The 22,521-nt window shown below is 40.9% G+C and overlaps 5 protein-coding genes across 5 annotated transcripts; 1 reads left to right on the forward strand and 4 right to left on the reverse strand.

Annotated features, from left to right (window-relative positions):
* Positions 1-737: 737 nt before the first annotated feature.
* On the forward strand, positions 738-2,620 carry LOC133326749 (glucose dehydrogenase [FAD, quinone]-like). The gene is made up of 2 exons (XM_061535358.1): positions 738-1,019; positions 1,076-2,620. Exons 1-2 carry the CDS (start codon positions 738-740, stop codon positions 2,618-2,620), a joined length of 1,827 nt encoding a protein of 608 aa, XP_061391342.1.
* A 729-nt stretch (positions 2,621-3,349) lies between these two features.
* Positions 3,350-5,369, reverse strand: LOC133326750 (glucose dehydrogenase [FAD, quinone]-like). The gene is made up of 2 exons (XM_061535359.1): positions 5,055-5,369; positions 3,350-4,999 (listed from the first exon to the last, which is right to left on the reverse strand). The coding sequence occupies exons 1-2, from the start codon at positions 5,367-5,369 to the stop codon at positions 3,350-3,352; spliced, it is 1,965 nt and encodes a 654-aa protein (XP_061391343.1).
* Positions 5,370-10,016: 4,647 nt separating this feature from the next.
* LOC133326751 (glucose dehydrogenase [FAD, quinone]-like) lies at positions 10,017-11,991 on the reverse strand. The gene is made up of 2 exons (XM_061535360.1): positions 11,680-11,991; positions 10,017-11,618 (listed from the first exon to the last, which is right to left on the reverse strand). Exons 1-2 carry the CDS (start codon positions 11,989-11,991, stop codon positions 10,017-10,019), a joined length of 1,914 nt encoding a protein of 637 aa, XP_061391344.1.
* A 4,030-nt stretch (positions 11,992-16,021) lies between these two features.
* On the reverse strand, positions 16,022-17,965 carry LOC133326752 (glucose dehydrogenase [FAD, quinone]-like). Its single transcript, XM_061535361.1, has 2 exons — positions 17,636-17,965; positions 16,022-17,578 (listed from the first exon to the last, which is right to left on the reverse strand). The coding sequence occupies exons 1-2, from the start codon at positions 17,963-17,965 to the stop codon at positions 16,022-16,024; spliced, it is 1,887 nt and encodes a 628-aa protein (XP_061391345.1).
* Positions 17,966-20,390: 2,425 nt separating this feature from the next.
* LOC133326753 (glucose dehydrogenase [FAD, quinone]-like) lies at positions 20,391-22,210 on the reverse strand. The gene is made up of 2 exons (XM_061535362.1): positions 21,992-22,210; positions 20,391-21,929 (listed from the first exon to the last, which is right to left on the reverse strand). Exons 1-2 carry the CDS (start codon positions 22,208-22,210, stop codon positions 20,391-20,393), a joined length of 1,758 nt encoding a protein of 585 aa, XP_061391346.1.
* Between the last annotated feature and the right edge of the window lie 311 nt (positions 22,211-22,521).

Raw genomic sequence — 22,521 nt, forward strand, 5'->3', positions numbered from 1 at the left:
TCAAGAAGAGAGGTACACTTGAAAAAAATAACATAACTAACCTAACCTTTATTTTTTAGGGACTAACCTAAGGCTTGGATTTTTCAAAAATATTTCGGGAGTTCATCTTCGGGAGAGGATTTTTTAAAAATATTTTTTGGGTTCATTTTTTAAAATTAATTTTTGGGAGCCTAACCTTAGGCGTGGATTTTTTAAAATTAATTTTTGGGAGCCTAACCTTAGGCGTGGATTTTTTAAAATTAATTTTTGGGAGCCTAACCTTAGGCGTGGATTTTTTAAAATTAATTTTTGGGAGCCTAACCTTAGGCGTGGATTTTTTAAAATTAATTTTTGGGAGCCTAACCTTAGGCGTGGATTTTTTAAAAGTAATTTTTGGGAGCCTAACCTTAGGCGTGGATTTTTTAAAAGTAATTTTTGGGAGCCTAACCTTAGGCGTTGATTTTTTAAAATTCACTTTTGGAGCCGAACCCAAGAATATTTAAAAAAAATATTTCATTCTCCATCGTTTAAACGTACATTGACCCTCTTCTTGAACTTCGTGTTGGCCATATCACTTCCTAGCTTAATTTATGCACCTGACCTCAGATAAGCCAATTCCACAACAACGATTTGTTTAAATTGATTGACAGCTAAGTGTCCCAAATTCCGAAGCATTCCCCACGTACAAAGTATTTATAGGCAAGTGATTAGAAAATCGGAATTGAAGTTTATTTTCGAAGTTCGTTATGTTAAGTACAATGGCCCCGCAGTGTCCGGCACCCAGTGTGGGTGCCATGAACGCTTTGGTAACTTTGCTAATTGAATCACTGCATACTGCCTCTTGTGGCCTTACCCATCCCGAGGAATATCCCCCTGATTATGGCCAGGATGTTTTGCTGCAAAAAGAACCCTTGGAATTTGATTTTGTAATTGTGGGCGGTGGTACAGCAGGCTCTGTGGTGGCCAGCCGGTTAAGTGAAAATCCCAAATGGAATATATTGCTCCTGGAAGCCGGTGGAGATCCAATAACGGAATCAGAGGTGGGTCAAAACAAATTAGAATTTTATTTAGGAATTTTTATTGGATTTTTCTTTAGGTTCCCTTGTTATTTGTGGCCTTAAGGGATTTGAAAAATATTTACAAACTCTATGCGGAACCGAGCAGATTCGCTTGTAAAGCCTTTGAGGATGAAAGATGTTCCTGGATCCAGGGCAAAGGTCTGGGTGGTTCAGGTTCCATTAATGGTTTGATACATATAACCGGCTTTGCCCATGATTTTAACAATTGGCGGCAGTTGGGCAGCACTGGATGGGCTTATAAGGACCTGCAGCCTTATATTGAGAAAATTGAGAAAAATCAAGGAAACTCCAGTCATCCCCGGGGATATTTGGATCTTGGCAATTTCGAGGCGGGAGATGAGGATATCATTGAAATAATTTCTACAGCTGCAGAAGAATTGGGTCAACCACGTATCAGAGACTTGGGAGGCCTCCACAATATGGGTTACGCCATTGTCCGGGGTACAGTAAGTCGGGGCCGCCGTAGCGGTACAGCCAAAGGTTATTTGGGTAGAGTGGCAGCCTCACGCAGCAATTTGAAAATTATTAAAAATGCCCAGGTCACAAAATTGCGATTTGATGGCAAGGGTCAAACTTTGGATTCCCTGGACTTTGTGGTGGAACAAAATAAGCGTCGGAATGTTAAGGTCGTAAGGGAGGCGATTCTATCAGCTGGGGCATTTAATTCAGCAAAATTATTAATGCTATCAGGAATTGGTCCCAAGGACAATTTGCAGGCCCTCAAAATTCCCATTTTACAAAATTTACCCGTGGGCCGGAATTTGCAGGATCATTTGGTAACTTTCGTATTCTATAAATTTCCCCAGGAAGTGGATGGTAGTCAGGTGCAAAATATGATTTATCAATATCTAATGCACAATCGAGGGCCCCTAGCAACCATAGGAGCCACCCGCTTAGTGGGCTTTGTCAAATCCCATTTGAATCTAACCCATCCTGATCTTGAAATGCATCACATGTTTTTCCGGGCAGGAAATTTTTTTGCACTCAATACCATACTCTCGGGTTTGGGAATGAAATCGGAATATAAAAATTTCGTTGTAAATTTAGTAAAATCCCAAGCCCTACTAATGCTGGCCATTTCATTGGTCCAGCCCAAAGCCAAAGGCCGGATGCGATTAAAATCGAAAGCCTTTAAAGATCCTCCCATTATCAAATCGAAGTTTCTATCGCTTCCAGAGGATCGTGAGGCCTTTGTAAGAGGTTTGGAATATTTTTCGAATTTCGAGAATACCAAATCGTTTCGAACCCAACAAATGGAAATTGTGCGAATCCCCATGGAGGAATGTGACCGGTTTGAATTCAAATCCCGTAATTATTGGCTATGTTATACGAAATACTTCACCAATTCTTGTTATAATGTTGCGGGAACGGTGCGAATGGGTGCAGAAGAGGATATGGAAGCTGTTGTCAATTCCCGTTTAAAGGTAAAGGGTGTAAGGAATTTACGTGTGGCGGATGCCTCCATTATGCCCAGCATAACCAGTGCCAATATCAATGGTCCCACCATCATAATTGGGGAAAAGGCGGCGGATATGATCAAGGAGGACTGGGCGGAGGATTGAATTTAAAATTTGAATAAAATTTTTTTGATGCCTAACCTTAGGCATGGATTTTTAAAATTATTTTTTGCTGCCTAACCTTAGGCGTGGATTTTTAAAATTATTTTTTTGCTGCCTAACCTTTGGCGTGGATTTTTAAAATTATTTTTTCAAGGTCTAACCTTAGGCGTGGATTTTTAAAATTATTTTTTCAAGGTCTAACCTTAGGCGTGGATTTTTAAAATTATTTTTTTGCTGCCTAACCTTAGGCGTGGATTTTTAAAATTATTTTTTCAAGGTCTAACCTTAGGCGTGGATTTTTAAAATTATTTTTTCAAGGTCTAACCTTAGGCGTGGATTTTTAAAATTATTTTTTCAAGGTCTAACCTTAGGCGTGGATTTTTAAAATTATTTTTTCAAGGTCTAACCTTAGGCGTGGATTTTTAAAATTATTTTTTCAAGGTCTAACCTTAGGCGTGGATTTTTAAAATTACTTTTTTTGCTGCCTAACCTTAGGCGTGGATTTTTAAAATTATTTTTTCAAGGTCTAACCTTAGGCGTGGATTTTTAAAATTATTTTTTCAAGGTCTAACCTTAGGCGTGGATTTTTAAAATTATTTTTTCAAGGTCTAAGCTTAGGCGTGGATTTTTTAAAATTATTTTTTCAAGGTCTAACCTTAGGCGTGGATTTTTTTTCAAGGGCCAAACACAGGAGTTAATTATTTTTATTTTTTTAATTTATTCGAACATGTTTTAGCTAATATCCTCCTCTTTATATTCAAATTGATTATCCTCTTCCTCTACATCCTCTTCCTCCGGCTCTCCCCCTGCCTCTTTCATATTTCGGTTCTGCAACCAATCTTCCTTGATTAAATCTGCTGCCTTTTCGGCAACCATTATTGTGGGTCCATTCGTGTTTACCCCTGGTATGGTGGGCATAATGGAGGCATCAATAACCCGCAAATTCGTTACACCCTTTACACGTAGGCGAGAATCCACCACAGCCGATGGATCCTCCCTTGGTGCCATTTTTGTGGTACCCACTGGATGATAACATGTTGTGGACATATAAGTGGAATAGCAACGCCAATATTTTTCACTTTTGAAGGCAAATTGATCGCACTCCTTGAAGGGGATGTGAACCAGTTCCGCCTGCCTTGCATGGAAAGCCGAGGTGTTGACAAAACGTTCCAAATATTCCATGGACTTCAGCATCACATCCATATCCGCGGGATCACCAAAATAGTTGGCATCAATTTTGGGTGGTTTCTGATAGGAACGGGAATTGAGGGTCACCGAACCTCTGGATGTCGGGTGGGAGATCAGGGTGAGAAACAATAACAGAGAATGCTCCCTTATCTCCTGCAGTAAATGTTCTTGAATCTCCTCCCTCATATCTGTTGAGACCAAAAAGGTTTTCAAAGACTGCTCATCACCCTGCCTAAAGGCTTTGTGTATTATCTGGACATCAGGATAATCGTTTTTGGTCTTTGGCAGAACATCGATAAAGCCTACCAGGCTCATGCTGCCTATTGTGGACAGGGTGCCATTTTTATATACCAAATAATCATAGACCATGTCCAGAGAATCGGTGGATTGTATCTGACTGCCATTGTACCGGGCAAAGACCACATTGAAAACATGATCCTGTAAATTTTCACCCACCGGTAGATCCTGTAAAATGGGTATGTGTAAGGGATCCAAAACTTCACGAGGACCAATACCCGAAAGCATAAGTAATTTGGGGGTATCTATGCTACCAGCCGACAATATGGCTTCTTTGCGGATTTTCACAGTTAGGGTTCTCCTTTTTTGTTGTATCAAAAATGTCAAGGATTTTACTCTTTTACCCTTGGTATCGAAATTTATTTTCACAACCTGGGCATTTTTTATGACCTGTAAATTTTGGCGCCTGGAAGCTGGTGTCAAATAACCCTTGGCTGTGGTGGTGCGATAGCCACCGCTAACCGTACCCTGAACACTGGAATAGCCACGATAATTATCCCTGCCAAAATGCTCGAATACAGGTTGTCCTAATTCCTGGGCGGCCTGATAGACCATGCGAAAGGCCTCCTCATCTAAATGCTCGAAATCGCTTATGGCAATATAATCTTGCGAAGAGGTACCATTTTCTGCTGGAGGAGGAGTAACCGATTTTTCAAAATATGGCCACACATCATCATAGCCCCAACCGGGATTACCCATTTCCAGCCATTTGTCATAGTCCTGGCGATTGCCTCTTAAATACATCATGGCATTAATGGCACCGGAACCACCCAGCATTCGGCCGCGGGGCCAATAACATTGATCACGCTTAAAGGCCCTACAGGAACGGCCATTCGGTTCTGTATAATAATCATAGACATAGCGATTGTGGCGCAAGGCCATGGACAAGGCGGGGACCTGGAAGGAGAAGAATAATAAAATTATATTCCTAACTTGAAAAAAGGCTACCTACCTCCGACTCCTGTGGCGGATTCTCTCCCGCCTCCAATACCAAAATTTTCCACTTGGGATTCTCACTTAAACGGCTGGCCACCACTGAGCCTGCCGAACCGGCACCCACAACCACAAAGTCATAGCGATCCAAACCTTTGCGTAATGCCTCCTCAGCATAGTCTGCAGGATAATATTCCGGTCGGGCTATATCACATTGAGCCGCCAATAAATATTCCGTTAATAGGGAAACCATGGTATTCATCACACCAACACTTTGTGAGGCACATTGTTGTTGGTGTGATTGTGAGTGCGAAGCTATGCTGGTAGAATGCATATCGAATAGTTTCGCAAATGTGTTCTGCACTTTATATAGACTTGAAACTTTTTTCAATTTGATAGGGGTTATCGAATATGGAAATTTAATTAACAAGGTTGTGACAAAATTATAGGTTATCGGAAGTAGGTGTCACATATAATTGAGTAACATTAGCTCGCCTTATGGCAGGCCCCAAAAATTTTAATTTTAAAAAATTCAAATTCCAAAATAGACTCCAAATCACGCCTTGTGATACTTACATACTTAGCTGGCTTGTGGCAGAACTTTCGTTCCATAAGTCGAACTTAGAAAAGATTTCCAGGCGCGTCGGTCTTTTGCGCAGTGTTTCCAATTTGAAAGACCATTTTCGGCAATGTTGTCTTCGACTTGGTCTTTCCATCGCATTCGGGGCCTTCCCCTTCTGCGTGAACCATCAGCTGGTGCGCTTTTATATGCTTTCTGGGCTGGGTCTGATCTTCATCTATTCTCACAACATGACCTAGCCAACGTAGTCGCTGCAGCTCAATACGTCTAACAATGTCGATGTCCGAGAATAGCTGGTACAACTCATGGTTCATTCGACGACGATATTCACCGTCAACGCAGATCAGCCCATAGATCTTTCGGAGAATTTTTCGCTCAAACACTCCAAGAGCTGTCTCATCTGCCGGCGTAAATACCCATGCTTCAGATCCATATAACAGCACGGGTAGTATCTGCGTCTTGTAGAGTGTGAGTTTGGTCTGGCGGGAGATGGCCTTGCTTTTGAGTTCTTTGATCAGACCATAGTAGCATCGGTCGGCCATCACTATCCTTCTCCGAATTTCAAAACTGTCCGAGAATAGCTGGTACAACTCATGGTTCATTCGACGGCGATATTCACTGTCAACGCACATCGGCCCATGGCTCTTTCGGAGAATTTTTCGCTCAAACTTGGAGCTGCCTCATCTGCTTGGATCTGGATCTGAAGCATGGGTACTTACCATGCTTCAGATCCATATAACAGCACGGGTAGTATCTGCGTCTTGTAGAGTGTGAGTTTGGTCTGGCGGGAGGTGGCCTTGCTTTTGAGTTCTTTGATCAGACCATAGTAGCATCGGTCGGCCATCACTATCCTTCTCAGACATTTTTGACTACCTCGAAGCTGTAGTTCTCAAGTTCCACAGTTGATCCGAGTCTACTGGACGTCTTGCGCGTTGATACCATCAGCTTTGTACTCTCGCTGTTTACTGCCAGACCCACTTTGGCAGACTCCTTCTCAATTTGTTCAAAGGTGGCTGTTACCGCTCTCAATGTTCGACCCATAATATCGATGTCATCGGCGTAGGCGAGGAACATGTGTTGCTTGGTGTACAGAGTGCCATTTCTGTTCGTCTTTGCGTCTCGTATGACCTTTTCCAGCAGGATGTTAAAAAGATCACACGACAAACTGTCACCTTGTCTGAATCCCCGTTCGGTATTGAAGGGCTCTGAGAGGCCATTTCCGACTTTAACTGCTGATCTTGTGCCAGTTAAAGTTATCCTGCATAGCCGAATTCATTTTACAGGAATGCCAACCGCAGACATGGCTTTATACACCTCTGAACGGATAGGCCTGTCGAATGCGGCTTTATAGTCGACGAATAGGTCGAGGAATGTGTCGATGTGTTTTTCGTGGGTTTTTTCCAGGATTTGGCGCAGAGTGAAAATCTGGTCAATGGTGGATTTGCCAGGTCTGAAGCCACATTGGTATGGTCCAATAATGTAATTGACCATAGGCTTCAGAAGTTCATACGATGCATGCTGGATAGCACTTTATATGCGATGGGAAGGAGACTTATTCCTCTATAGTTGACACATATCGTCTCGTCTCCTTTTGTGTGCACGGTACACTGGATGCCGAGATTCCAATCATTGGGCATGTATTCCTCTAGCCAAATTGTACTAATCAGCTGGTGCATGCTCCTGACCAGCATCTTACCACCAGTCTTGAATAGTTCGGCTTGTAACCCATCATCGTCTCCTGCTACTTTATTATTCTTCAGCCGATTGTTTGCCATTTTGACTTCATCTTGCCTAGGTGGTATACACTATATACCGTCATCTATTATTGGTTCTGGGATATCCTCTTCACCGCTACTATTTGATATCAGAAGTATTTCAAAGTGCTCCTTCCAGATCCTCAGCACGCTGTCTGTATCTGTCACCAGGTTTCCTTCTTCATCTCTACAGGAGGATGTGCCTGCACCCAAGGCTTCGGTTTGGTGTTTTACCCGTTGGTAAAATTTCCGGATTTCATTCTGACACCTGTACATCTCGATTTGGTCATGCTCATGTTTTTCTCGTTCTTCCGTCATTTTTCTGAAAATACGTTTCCGCTCTCTCCATTTCCCCCGATAGTTCTCCATCGCATTACGTGCTGCTACTGTCCGCAGGGTTGCCCTATACGCTGCCTTTTTTCATATCTGTAGCATTACGACACTCCTGATCGTACCTGGGATTTCTTGATGATGGTCTTTGGTTCAGCAAGTGTTGCTTTTGCTACAGTTTGTGAGGAGTGGGCAATTCTCTGCCACTGTGTTTCTATATTATTATCGGGACAAGGGGTGCTTTCGTCAAGCAGTTGGGTAAGTTCAGCGGAGTAGGCTTCTGCTATCTGTTGTGTATGCAGCCGTTCGACGTCAAATTTCCGTGTTGCATAAGATCGCACCATTGCTGCTACATTAAGACGGGTGCGTTCCATGGCTGCCACAAGGTAATGGTCCGAATCGATATTCACTCCCCGGATCGATCGAATGTCTAAAACACTGGATGAATGCCTTCCTCGTCTATCACAACATGATCGATTTGATTTCTCGTTGTTCGATCGGGAGAAATACAAGTGGCCTTTGGTATATATCGGGACAAGGGGTGCTTTCGTCAAGCAGTTGGGTAATTTCGGTTTCTGCTATCTGTTGTGTTTGCAGCTTTTTGACGTCAAATTTCCGTGTTACATTAGATCGCACCTTTGCTGCTTGCTACATTAAGACGGGTGCGTAGCTTGGCTGCCACAAGGTAATGGTTCGAATCGATATTCGCTCCCCGGATCGATCGGACGTCTAAAACACTGGATGAATGCCTTCCTCGTCTATCACAACATGATCGATTTGATTTCTCGCTGTTCGATCGAGAGAAATCCGAGTGGCCTTGTGTATATCGAGATGCTTGAATCTGGTTCTGCTAACTACCATATGTTTTGCTGCCGCGAAGTCAATCAACCTCATGTCGTTTATCTGATGTTTCTTCGTGGAGGCTGACTTTTCTGAGGTTGGGGCCAATCATATTTTTCCTTCCGATTTTTGCATTAAAATCTCCTAGCATACTTTTTATGTCATGACCAGGGCAACGATCATATACTGTTTCTAGACGCTCGTAAAATATATCTTTGGTCTGTTCATCTTTATCGTCGGTCGGAGCATGGGCGCAAATGAGACTGATGTAGAAGAACTTCACTTTTATACGGATTATAGCAATTCTCTCATCTTTTTTTTTTTTTGCTGCCCTGTTAACCATAAATCCGCAGTCAAATTCACGTCTCGTTTCATGGCATGGTGGGGCCAAAGATAGTTTCCCTTCCGATTTTTGCGTTAAAATCTCCTAGCAGAATTTTAATGTCATGGCCAGGGCTACGATCATATGCTGCTTCTAGGCGCTCGTAAAATATGTCTTTGGTCTGTTCATCATTATCTTCGGTCGGAGCATGGTCGGAACAAATGAGACTGTTGTAGAGAAGAACTTTGCTTTTATACGGATTATAGCAATTCGCTCATCTACTGGAGTGAATCTGCAGACGTGGAGGTCTGTTATTCTCCTGTTAACCAAAAAATCCCCAGCCAAATTCATGCCTCGTTGCATGGCAGCTATAATACAAGGCGTAATCATCTGATTTACTTACCACTCCAGTCCCTTTCCATCGCATTTCCTATAAGGCAATAATATCGGCTTTGTACTTCTTGAGTACATCCGCCAAAGCGGAAACTGCGCCTATTCTGTACAACGTGCGCACATTCCAAGTGCAGATACGCAGATCGTGGTCTTTTATATGTTTGTGGGGGTCGTCAACATTGGGGATGGTTTGGTTGGGCAACTAACCCGACGCCTCAACCCATTTTTTTGATAGTTATTATGGGTGAACTCGCGGCACATATTAGCTCACTATTTCATCGGGTGATGAAAATAGCTCCCCAGGTAGCACCACCTGGAGCTCAGTATCCATAATTGATATAAAACAGGGACCAAGCTAAGCCTGGTCCCTCGCCATGTTAAAGCCAATCAGAGCCGTTGCTTGGTATCTATCATCCCCTACGCCACCCCCCTTGTCTATATACCCCCAAAAAAATACGTTTTAAATAACCCAAGCTTGTCCATGGACCCCAAAAAATATTAAAAAAAAAATTCCTCCAAGGAGTCGTAGCTCTTGTTTTAAGTCCAATTTTTTTTTTTTTTTGTTTTTATTTTTCAACATTCTGAAATGTTATTCACTTAAAACCAGCCGACTCGTGCGGCCACTTAAATAAACATTATTCTAATTTTATCGCCATGACTCAGCGGAAAAAAATATTATCTCTTACAACAACAACAACATGCAAACAATAATAAAAAATTACAATAAAAAAAATTATACGCAAATATTTTTTTAATCTCTATTTACAATTCGGTTTTATAACCCACATCCCCTTGCTGCCCCTCCTCGCCATCCTTACCCTCCCACTGCCTTCTGATAAGATCTGCTGCTTTTTCGGCAATCATAATGGTCGGAGCATTTGTATTACCACTCGAAACAAAAGGCATAATGGAGGCATCTACCACTCGAAGATTCCGGACACCCTTCAGCTTGAGCTGAGGATCAACACAGCTTTTGGGATCCTCGGCAGAACCCATTTTAATAGTACCCACCTGATGATAGCAAGTCGAAGTAAAATAGGTGGCATAACAACGCCAATATTCCGGGGATTTAAATTCGTAACGATCGCATTCCTCAATCGGGATGTGGACAATCTCAGCCTGCTTCTGCCTAAAGGCCTGGGTCTGTTCCAATTTATTGACATAATTCATGCCTCTTAGCAGTACCTCCATATCAGAGGGATCAGCAAAATAGCCCGAATCGATTAGAGGATGATCATTGAGAGAAGTAGATTTTATTTTCAAACTCCCCCGTGATTTGGGATGGGCGACCAATACAAATACCGCTACCATATCAAAGTTCTCGATTTCATTCATCAACACCTTTTTATATTCCTCCTTCATGGAGAAGCCATCCAGCAGAAGCTGCATACCCAACAAATTGCCACGATTAAAGGAAAGATGATGCATTTCCACATCAGGATAGAGGGGAGACTTTGTGGGATCGGTTTGCAAAAATGCCACCAAGGGGGTGCTGCCAATCGAACTCATCGGACCCTTTTGATGTACCACATATTGATAGATATCATCGAGCATTTGTTTGGGATTTGGCGGATCGGCAGGTACTCGCAGGAATGTCAAGGTCAAACTGTGATCCTGTAAATTCTCACCCACCGGTAGATTGTGGATGAGTGGTATATTTAAGGGCTGTAGAACCTGCTTGGGTCCCACTCCGGATAACATTAAAAGTTTAGGGGAATCAATGGCCCCAGCTGAGAGTATGCCCTCCTTGGTTACCCTCACCTTCATGGTGTGTTTATCCCGCAGTTTAAATTCAATGGAATCCACACGATCTCCTTCCCCATTGAAATTAATTTTCGTGACAAAGGCATTTTTAATGATTTTCAAATTCGGGCGAAACTTTGCCACCTTGGCCAGATAACCCTTACCGGTACTACCACGCCTTCCCTCTGTCACAGTACCCTTAATGTGGGCATAACCCACATAACTACCCTCCACAAAATCCTCCACCTTGGGTACTCCCAATTCTCGTCCTGCTTCAGTTATCAACTCCACCACATGCCGATCAAAATCTCCAAAATCATTCAAGCTTACATAACCCTTGGGGTCGTTTGGATTTCCCTGGGGAGTTGTAGACTTTTGGAAATAGGGCCACACCTCATCATAACACCAACCCTCACTGCCATCCTTACACCATCTGTCATATTCCGCACGATTACCTCTGACATACAACATGGCATTAATGGCTCCGCTGCCTCCCAGCATTTTTCCCCTAGGCCAGTGGCAGCGTTCATTTTTAAAGGCCCTGCAGGCACGGCCATTTGGCTCGGGGAAATAGGCAAAACTGGAATTGGTGAATTGCACTCCAAAAAACATAGCGGGGATCTGCAAAGAAAAAATTAATTAAGTCACCTCTTTTTCACTCATTATTCCCTTCCAAACATACCTCCGATTCTGGTGGCGGATCGCCACCAGCCTCCAACACCAAAACCTTAAACTCCGGATTCTCACTTAGCCTACTGGCCACCACAGACCCCGCTGAACCGGCACCAATCACCACAAAATCATAATCCTCCAGGCCTCGTCTTAAAGCCTCTTCCGCATAATCCTCTGGCCAGTCATCCCGTTTGGAAATCTCACACTGAGCTGATAAAATTCCCTCCACTAAAAGCGATACCAAGGCATTCAATGTACCCAGGCTGGGATTTGAACACTGCGTCGCAAATAAACCTCCCGTTTGTAGATCGTTAATCGACATCTTTGCCCTGCGCCATGTAATGAATAACTGAAGTCTCTCTCGGAAAACAAAATTCTATAATTCCGATTACATTAAGTGCAGCAGATGCGTGAAGCAGAAGCAGCGGCAGCAGCGAAGCAGAGCCGACACTGAATCAACATTCGAAGATACACTCAAGAAAAAAAAAATCGGCGGAATTCTTATCTACCAATTCACACACAACAAACTACCTGGTTTCAGGTTATCAGATCAACCTAATCAGCTACCTAGCTCAGGATTGCTTACATAGTAAGCAGTAAGGTGTTAGGGTCTAAGCATAGGTGTGCATATTTTTTCGGAGCCCACATACAGACCTGGATTTTTTAAAAATATTTTCCAGGGACTATACATAGGCCTCGATAGACGTGGATTTTTTAAAAATATTTTCCAAAGCCTACAACTAAGCGTGGCTTTTTTAAAAATAGTTTTTTATGGCCTATAAATAGGGGTCGTCTATCCATAGGCGTGGATTTTTTAAAAATAGTTTTTCATGACCTAAAAATAGGGGTCGTCTATCCATAGGCGTGGATTTTTTAAAATAGTTTTCAAGGTCTAACCTTAGGCGTGGATTTTTTAAACTTGATTTTTGTGGAGTCTAACCTTAGGCGCGGATTTTTTAAAATTCATTTTTTGGAGTCTAACCTTGGGCGTGGATTTTTTAAACTTCATTTTTTGGAGTCTAACCTTAGGCGTGGATTTTTTAAACATCATTTTTTGGAGTCTAACCTTAGGCGTGGATTTTTTAAAATTAATTTTTCAAGGTCTAACCTTAGGCGTGGATTTTTTAAACTTCATTTTTTGGAGTCTAACCTTAGGCGTGGATTTTTTAAACTTCATTTTTTGGAGTCTAACCTTAGGCGTGGATTTTTTAAACTTCATTTTTTGGAGTCTAACCTTAGGCGTGGATTTTTTAAACTTCATTTTTTGGAGTCTAACCTTAGGCGTGGATTTTTTAAACTTCATTTTTTGGAGTCTAACCTTAGGCGTGGATTTTTTAAACTTCATTTTTTGGAGTCTAACCTTAGGCGTGGATTTTTTAAACTTCATTTTTTGGAGTCTAACCTTAGGCGTGGATTTTTTAAAATTAATTTTTCAAGGTCTAACCTTAGGCGTGGATTTTTTAAAATTAATTTTTCAAGGTCTAACCTTAGGCGTGGATTTTTTAAAATTAATTTTTCAAGGTCTAACCTTAGGCGTGGATTTTTTAAAATTAATTTTTCAAGGTCTAACCTTAGGCGTGGATTTTTTAAAATTAATTTTTCAAGGTCTAACCTTAGGCGTGGATTTTTTAAAATTAATTTTTCAAGGTCTAACCTTAGGCGTGGATTTTTTAAAATTAATTTTTCAAGGTCTAACCTTAGGCGTGGATTTTTTAAAATTAATTTTTCAAGGTCTAACCTTAGGCGTGGATTTTTTAAAATTAATTTTTCAAGGTCTAACCTTAGGCGTGGATTTTTTAAAATTAATTTTTCAAGGTCTAACCTTAGGCGTGGATTTTTTAAAATTAATTTTTAAATTTAATTTTTCCTTTTGAACAAACATTTTTCTTTGAGTCTATCCCTCTGACAGGCTTTATCTTTTTTCTACTTCGAAGAAAAAAACTACATAAACAAATAAACACTTCCAGAACCCATCAGTTCCGATGTATATTCAACATTTTATGAGCCAATATAAAACTATAAAATTTATCAGTTAGATGGGCAGTTAGTAATTATTTCCATAATTTAAATTATAAGTAGAACAAACAAGAGATCTTATCTGTTCGAACAACTGTTGAAACAACAACAAAAATTAACCCTCTTAGAAATAATGACATGTAGATTTTTTTAGTATTCAGAGATAAGGTTAGGTGAGAAACTTAGTTGAACGATAAGCTGCTTTGTTAGCTGGAGTGAAAATAAATTGTGGGACCAGGAGGGGGAAGGTAAACAGTGACCTACCTAAATTTGGTAGGCAAATGGTAGGTCGAATAAATAATAGTGATAAGAACGGTTTTAGTTACCTAACCTGACCTAGTCAACAGGTTAGGTACCCTTAATTAATTTTAAAAAACCCCAACCTGAAAGTAGACCCCAAAAAAAATATTTTCAGAAATCCACGCCTGAACGTAGACCCCAAAAGATTTATTTTCAGAAAACCAGGCCTCAATGTAGACCCCAAAAAAAGATTTTTAAAAAATCCACAGCTGAAAATAAACCCAAAAAAATTAATTTTCAGAAATCCACGCCCCCACGACCCCACGCCTGAAAGTAGGCCCCAAAAATTAATTTTCTGAAATCCACGACTGAAAATTGACTCCACGCCTGAAAGTAGACCCCAAAAGATTTATTTTCAGAAAATCACGCCTGAAAGTAGAGCCCCAAAAAATTTATTTTCAGAAATCCACGACTGAAAATTGACCCCACGCCTGAAAGTAGGCCCCAAAAATTCATTTTCAGAAATCCACGACTGAAAATTGACCCCACGCCTGAAAGTAGGCCCCAAAAATAATTTTCAGAAATCCACGCCTGAAAGTAGGCCCCAAAAATTAATTTTCAGAAATCCACGACTGAAAGTAGACCCCAAAAATTAATTTTCAGAAGTCCACGACTGAAAGTCGACCCCAAAAAATTATTTTCAGAAATCCACGCCTGAAAGTAGACCCCAAAAATTTATTTTCAGAAATACTTACTTACTTAGCTAACTTGTGACAGAACTTTCGTTCCAAAAGCCGAGCCATTTTTGGCAAAGTTGTCTTCGACTTGATCTTTCCATCGTATTCGTGGACTTCCCCTTCTGCGTGAACCATCAGCTGGTTCGCTTTTATATGCATTCTGGGCTGGGTCATCTTCATCCGCCATTCTCACAACATGACCTAGCCAACGTAGTCGCTGCAGCTCAATACGTTTAATAATGTCGATGTCCGAGAATAGCTGGTACAACTCATGGTTCATTCGACGGCAAAATTCTCCGTCAATGCAGATCGGCCCATAGATCTTTCGGAGAATTTTTCTCTCAAACACTCTAAGAGCTGTCTCATCTGCTTGCGTAAGTACCCATGCTTCAGATCCATATAACAGTACGGGTAGTATCAGCGTCTTGTAGAGTGTGAGTTTGGTCTGGCGGGATGTGGCCATGCTTTTGAGTAGTTTTCTCAGACCATAGTAGCATCGGTTGGCCATCACTATCCTTCTCCGAATTTCAAAACTGATGTCATTCGTTTTGTTTATGGCGGTACCAAGGTATATAAAATCATTGACTACCTCGAAGCTGTAGATCTCAAGTTCCAAAGTTGGACGGAGTCTACTGGACGTCTTGGGCGTTGATACCATCAGCTTGGTCTTCTCACCGTTTACTGCCAGACCCACTTTGGCAGGCTCCTTCTCAATATGTTGAAATGTGGCTGTTACCGCTCTCAATTTTCGACCCATTATGTCGATGTCATCGGCATAGGCGAGTATCTGGTGTTGTTTGGTATACAGAGTGCCATTTCTGTTCACTTTTGCCTCTCGTATGACCTTTTCCAGCAGGATGTTAAAAAGGTCACACGACAAACTGTCACCTTGCCTGAATCCTTGTTCGGTATTAAAGAGCTTCGAGAGGTCCTTTCCGACTTTAACTGTTGATCTTGTGCCAGTGAAAGTTATCCTGCATAGCCGAATTAATTTTGCAGGAATAGGAATCAATCTGCCGATTGATTCTTATTCTGACTTCATCTTGGCTAGGTGGTATACACTCTATACCGTCATCTATTATTGGTTCTGGGGTATCCTCTTCACCGCCACTATTTGATACCAGAAGTTTTTCAAAATGCTTCTACCAGATCCTCAGCACGCTGTCTGTATCTGTCACCAGGTTTCCTTCTTTATCTCTACAGGAGGATGTGTCTGCACCAAAGCCTTCGGTTTGGTGTTTTACCTGTTGATCGAATTTTTCAGAAATAGACCCCAAAAAAATAATTTAAAAATCCAGGCCTAAGGTTAGACCCCAACAAAATTTATTTTTTATTTACCAAAAATCTTAAAATATGTTTTCAACCCCTCCCCTCGTATTTGCCCTTGACCATATCCGCTGCCTTTTCCGCAATCATAATAGTAGGAGCATTAGTATTTCCCGTGGTAATATAGGGCATAATTGAGGCATCCACCACCCTCAAATTTTCCACACCTTTCACCAGTAGTTGCGGATCAACACAGCTGCTTTCAGCCTCCACCGCTCCCATTCTCACCGAACCCGATTGATGATAGCAGGTACTGGAAAAATATTTTATATAACAACGCCAATATTCCTCCGATTTAAAACGTAGGCTATCACATTCCGCAATGGGTATGTGCATCAATTCCACGCCATTGCTTCGATAGGCCTTGCTATTTTCCAAGGCCATCATATAATCAATACCGGCCATTAACATATCCATATCATAGGGGTCTTGAAGATAACCCGATTCGATTATGGGTGGATCTGCAGGAGATTTTGATCTCACCTTCAATTGTCCCCTGGAGCGGGGATGCGACTGTACCACAAATTTCATCAGAATCGTATATTTTTCCAATTCTCCGAAAATGTGTTCCTGGAATTCGCGCTTCACGGTGAAGCCATTTAAGAGGGTCCTTAGACCATCCCGATTACCTCTGCGCACCAGAATGTGATGTATCTCCACATCTGGGTAGGGTGAAGAGGATTTTGCATCCGCTTTTATAAATCCTGTCAAGTGGGCGGTGCCAATGCCACTTAGAGGCCCGGAATTGTTTGTCAAATATTGATAGGTGGCCGTGAGGCTATCCAAAGGGTTCGAAGGTGGGGCTGGTATACGGAAAAATATAATGGCTATCACGTGGTCTTGTAAATTTTTACCCACCGGTAAGTCATGGAGAAGGGGTATATTTAACGGCCTCAACACTTCGGAAGGTCCTATGCCGGAAAGCATTAGTAGCTTGGGGGAATCTATGGCCCCTGCGGAAAGTATGACCTCTCGTCCGACATTGACTTGGAGGGAAGATTTATTTTGCAGAAGAAATTCCACAGTAGTGACTTTCTTCCCCGACGAATCAAATTTCAACTTGGTCACCTGGGCATTTTTAATGATCTTGAGATTAGGACGTTCCGCCACCTTGGCCAGATAACTTTTCCCCGTACTCGAACGTTTACCATTTGCCGTGGTGCCTCGAACATAGGTATAGCCGACATAACTCCCCTCCACAAAATCTTCCACCAGAGGTTGCTTCAATTCCTGGGCTCCCTGCAGTATTACGGTGTTAATATCCTCGGTGAACCTTCCAAAATGATTTAGGGTCACATAACCCCTGGGATGGCTGGCATTTCCCTGTGGCATTATGGCTTTTGCGAAATATGGCAACACTTCATCATAACACCAACCTGCAGCACCCTCCTTACACCATAGATCATAGTCGCGGCGGGTTCCTCTAATAAACAACATGCCATTCATGGCTCCCGTACCACCTATGGTGCGGCCACGGGGCCAATGGCAGCGTTCGCCCTCAAATGCCTGGCAGCTACAGCCACCATCGAGTTCGGTGAAATAACGATAGGAGTGTGGGGTATGTTGCATCGAGAAAAATACATCGGGGATCTAAAAGGAAAACACCTTAAAATATGTTCTCTAAATTCCTAAAACTTCGAAACTTACCTCCGACTCTGGTGGTGGATCTCCTCCCGCCTCCAAGACCAAAACTTTCCATTGCGGATTTTCACTCAAACGGCTAGCCATTATCGAACCTGCCGTACCGGCTCCAATAACCACAAAATCATAAGGATCCTTTAGGCCATTCCGTCGAGCCTGATCGGCATAATCCTCAGGCCAAACCTCTGGTCGCGATATATTGCATTGGGCGGATAGGATACCCTCAACCAAAAGCGATACCAGGGTATTAACAGCTCCCACACTTGGTATTGGACACTGGGCGGAACAAACTGCCGCATTAGCTGGCCCTGAGCCTGCCACACTTGTTAGCCACATTTCGAAGACTAAACAGATTTTGAATTTAAAATTTCAATAACCCACCGGTCGATGTGCTTTCAATTTCATGCGAATTGAAAGTAAACCAGCTTTTTGCGAATATTCAGGCTTTTGATTTATATATCGGACAGGGTAGTAAATAATCAAAAAAAAAAAACAATAACAAAAAATATTTATTTAATTAAAAAAATAATAACAACAATACCAATAATTATTCTACATAGCCTTGTTAACACACTTTGTTGTTGTAAACCCGAATTCGGGCTATAAACTGCATAAACCCTCAGCGGCATTCGAAAATAATAAAAATACGTTTTTTTTTTACAAAATATTCATTCAAAATCGTTCGGAGAGGGGTTGTAAATAATTTTTATAGGTTTACGACATTTTGTCAAAAATGTCGCAAATTTAAAAAACGTGTAAAAATCCTTTAAGACGTTAAAAAATGAAAAATTTTAATTAAAATCGTTCGGAAAGGGGTTGTATATTATTTTTTTTAAGTTTACGACATTTTGTCGAAAATGTCACATATGTCAAAAACGTGTAAAAACCTCTCACATTTTAAGTAAATGAAAATGTTCATGTTTAGAACACTTCTGGGACTTAAGACAGTTTTGTCATACATTTTTAGGTTTACGACATTTTGTCAAAAATGTCGAAAACATGTAAAAAACTTCCCAGATGTGAAATAAATACAAATTTAGACGTCTTCGACACTTCTGGGAGTTTTCGACATGTTTTTTCATAATGTTTTTAGGTTTACGAAATTTTGTCGAAAATGTCACATATGTCAAAAACGTATAAAAACGTCTCAGATTTGAAGTAAATGGAAATTTCCACGTTTAGAACACTTCTGGGACTTAAGACAGTTTTGTCATACATTTTTTAGGTTTTCGACACTTTGTCAAAAATGTTGCAAATGTAGAAAACGTGTAAAAATCCTCCCACATGTGAAATAAATTAAAATTTAGACGTCTTCGACACTTCTGGAGGTTTTCGACAATTTTTTCATAATATTTTTAGGTTTACGATACTTTGTCGAAAATGTCACCAATGTCAAATTCGTGTTAAGAACCTCTTAGATGTGAAATAAATGAAAATTTAGACGTTTAGAACAACTCTGGGGTTTACCACAATTACGACATTTTGTCGAAAATGTCGCAAATGTCCAAAACGTGTCAAAAAGCTCTCACATGTTAAAAAATGATAAATTCTTATTAAAATCCTTCGGAGGATTGCATACAGTTTCTTTTAGGTTTACAATCTTTTGTCGAAAAATTTTCATAAATATTTTAGGTTTACGACATATTGTCGAAAATGTCAAAAACTTGTAAAAAGCTTCTCAAATGTTACAAAAAAAGAAAATTTAGGCCACTTCTGGGACTTAAAACTATTTTGTCATAAGTTTTTTAGGTTTATGACATATTGTCAAAAATGTCGCAAATGCCAAAAACGTGTAAAAAATCTCTCAGATGTTTAAAAAATTGAAAATTTATGCAACTACGACACTTCTGGGATTTAAAACAATTTCGTCAAACATTTTTAGGTTTACGACATATTGTCAAAAATATCGCGAATGTCAAAAACGTTTAAAAAAAACCTCTCAGATGTTTAAAAAAGTGCAAATTTATGCAACTACGACACTTCTGGGATTTAAAACAATTTTGTCAAACATTTTTAGGTTTACGACATTTTGTCAAAAATGTCAAAAACGTGGAAAAAACCTCTCAGATGTGAAACAAATGAAAACCTAGGCGTTTATAAAACTTCTGGGTTTTATGACAATGTTTTTATAAAAAAGTTAGGTTTACGACATTTTGTTGAAAATGCCGCAAATGTCAAAAACGTGTCAGATGTTAAAAAAAAAATAAAAATTTAGACTTTTGCATAAATTTTGGCGTTTGTAATTTCGCAAATGGTGGCCAGAGCCATGTTCGGGATTTCCGAATTTAAAGGGGACATTTTGAAGGCATTTTTGATTCTCGGATCATTTTTCTCTATGCTGCATACCTCACATAAATTTCGTTATTTTGCGGATCCTGACCTGGTAGGAATTCGAAAATAAACGTTGCTATTGGCTCCAAGCCGCAACATAGGTCTGGAGCCATTAATGACATATTGTTTATTAGGAGAACCCCTAAAAATTTTTTTTGGGGTATAGCCTTAGGCGTGGATTTTTTAAAATAATTTTTCAAGGTCTGACCTTAGGTGTGGATTTTTTTTAAATAAATTTTTGTGAGTTGGTTTATTTTGCTTTTTACCCTGAATGGATATATTTATTAAATTAATTTTTTATTTTCCTTTATTTTTTCATTTCTTTACAGGTAATTTTTATGGTGACTCATCATTGCAAGTGGAACCAGATTTCCGAACCAAACCTGTTATAAATTGAAAACATGTAAGTCTTTTGTAAAATTTGTGGCTCTCAGCCCTCATCCCACTCTTGCTTAATAAAATCCGCCGCCCTTTCTCCAATCATCAGCGTTGGGCCATAAGTATTACATCTCGTTATCTGCGGCATTATGGATGCATCGGCCAACCTCAAATTCCGTACACCTTTCACTTTCAGTTGGGGATCCACACATGCGGAACTGTCATTTTCCGCTCCAATTTTTAAGGTACCCACCAAATGGCTACTAGTCGAAGAATAATACGAAATATAACAAGGCCAATATTGTTCGGTATCTTCCGAACATTCCGATATGGGGACACGCAACATTTTAGCCTTTCTTCGGAGAAAGGTGGAGGTTTTTGCCAGGCGTTTGAGATATTTTATCCCTCCCAAAAGTCCCTCTACATCTTCCTGTCGTTGTAGATAATTTGGATAGATTAGAAGAGGGTCCTCAGGACCGGAGGATTGTAATTGAATTTTTCCCCTCGACTTGGGTTGGAGTAGTAAAATAAACACCACAACCACATCGCCTTGGTCTACCAGATTTTCGAAATATTTTTTCAAATTTTCATTGGACATAAAACCCGCGAGGAACCCCATTCCCAAGGGGGCACCACGGCGCACGGTAAAGTGTTGTAGTTGGAGATCCGGATAGGGACTTTTTGATTTCGAACTGCTTCTGATAAAACCATTTAGGGACCCCGTACCAATGGATGCTAAAAATCCCTTACGAAATTTCAAATAATCATAAATATCCTGCAGATCCAGATAGGTCCTTTCCGAAGGTATGGAGAAGAATATGGGTATGGCCACATGATCCTGCAGATTTTCTCCAATTGGTAAATTGTGGCGAACTGGTATTTTCAGTGGCTCCAAAACCTCTTTAGGACCTATCCCTGAAAGCATCAGAAGTCTGGCTGATTCCACGGTGCCGGCTGATAAAACTGCCTCCATTCCCACCTGGACCTTAAACGACCTTTTATTTTGCAATTCGAACTCCACTTCTTCGACCCGATCTCCCTTTTCGTTGAACAAAAATTTGCGAACCTGGGCATTTTTTACCACCTTTAAATTGTTCCTGAACTTGGCAATTCTTCCCAAAAACCCCTTGGCACTGCTGCTACGTTGGCCTCTCTCCAGAATGCCACGAAAATTGCCATAACCCAAATAACTATTTTCCACAAAATCGGTAATCCTTTTCACACCCAATTCCTCCGCTCCTTTGGAAAAGAGCCCCTTAATATCCTCAGCATAGTTGCCATATTCCTCCAAACTAATATACCCCATGGGATGGGTCAAATTCGCCTCATTTCGAAAAGATTTGTCAAAATAAGGCCACACATCTTCATAACACCAATTTCGGGCTCCTTCTGCACCACACCACCCGTCATAGTCCCCACGGGTTCCACGAAAATACAGCATGGCATTAATGGCTCCCGAGCCACCCAAACATTTGCCACTCAACCAGCCACAAATTCCCAAAGGAGCCGACCGGCAAGACACACCATTGGCCACTGCTCTATAGGTGTAAGTATAATTCGAGGCCTGGACCGAGGTGAAGAGAAAGGGGATCTGGAAAAAAATATCCCCAGAATTTATATCCCTTCCACAAGAAGAACACACTTCCAACTCACCTCCGACTCCATGGGTGGATCGTCGCCAGCCTCCAGCAGCAAAACTCGCCACAAAGGATTTTCACTTAAACGGCTGGCCACCACCGAACCAGCAGAACCTCCACCAATTACTACAAAATCAAAGCCGCCTATCTCCTGATTTGTAAGTTCTCCTGCAGAATCCTCTGGCCACATATCCTCCGTGGAAATCTCACATTGATCCTTGTAGAGGCTCTCCATTAAAAGGGTCATGAAAAAATTCATAGCACCCAAACTGGCTACGGAACATTGTGGCGAACAGGTGTTATTCGTTGTTGGTGTTGTTGTTGTTGTGAATGCTAACAAAGACATTTTTGTAATGAGAATTGAAAAAATATTTTTTAATAAATCCCGTAGGCCAAGGTGTGCGGAGCTCTAATAAAAATTTGTATTTTTATTGTGGATTTTGTCGGGTGGTCTATAAATTTGTTTCAATTTATAGGGGTAATTAAAGACGATAAATATCTATTGTTTGTAGATTTGCTGGGAAATACACTCAGAGAAAAAATAGA

The sequence above is a fragment of the Musca vetustissima genome, unplaced genomic scaffold (assembly GCF_032173495.1).
Source record: "Musca vetustissima isolate MV318-11 ecotype Yass unplaced genomic scaffold, APGP_CSIRO_Mvet_v1 utg20432, whole genome shotgun sequence".
NCBI classification, from domain to species: Eukaryota; Metazoa; Arthropoda; class Insecta; order Diptera; family Muscidae; genus Musca; species Musca vetustissima.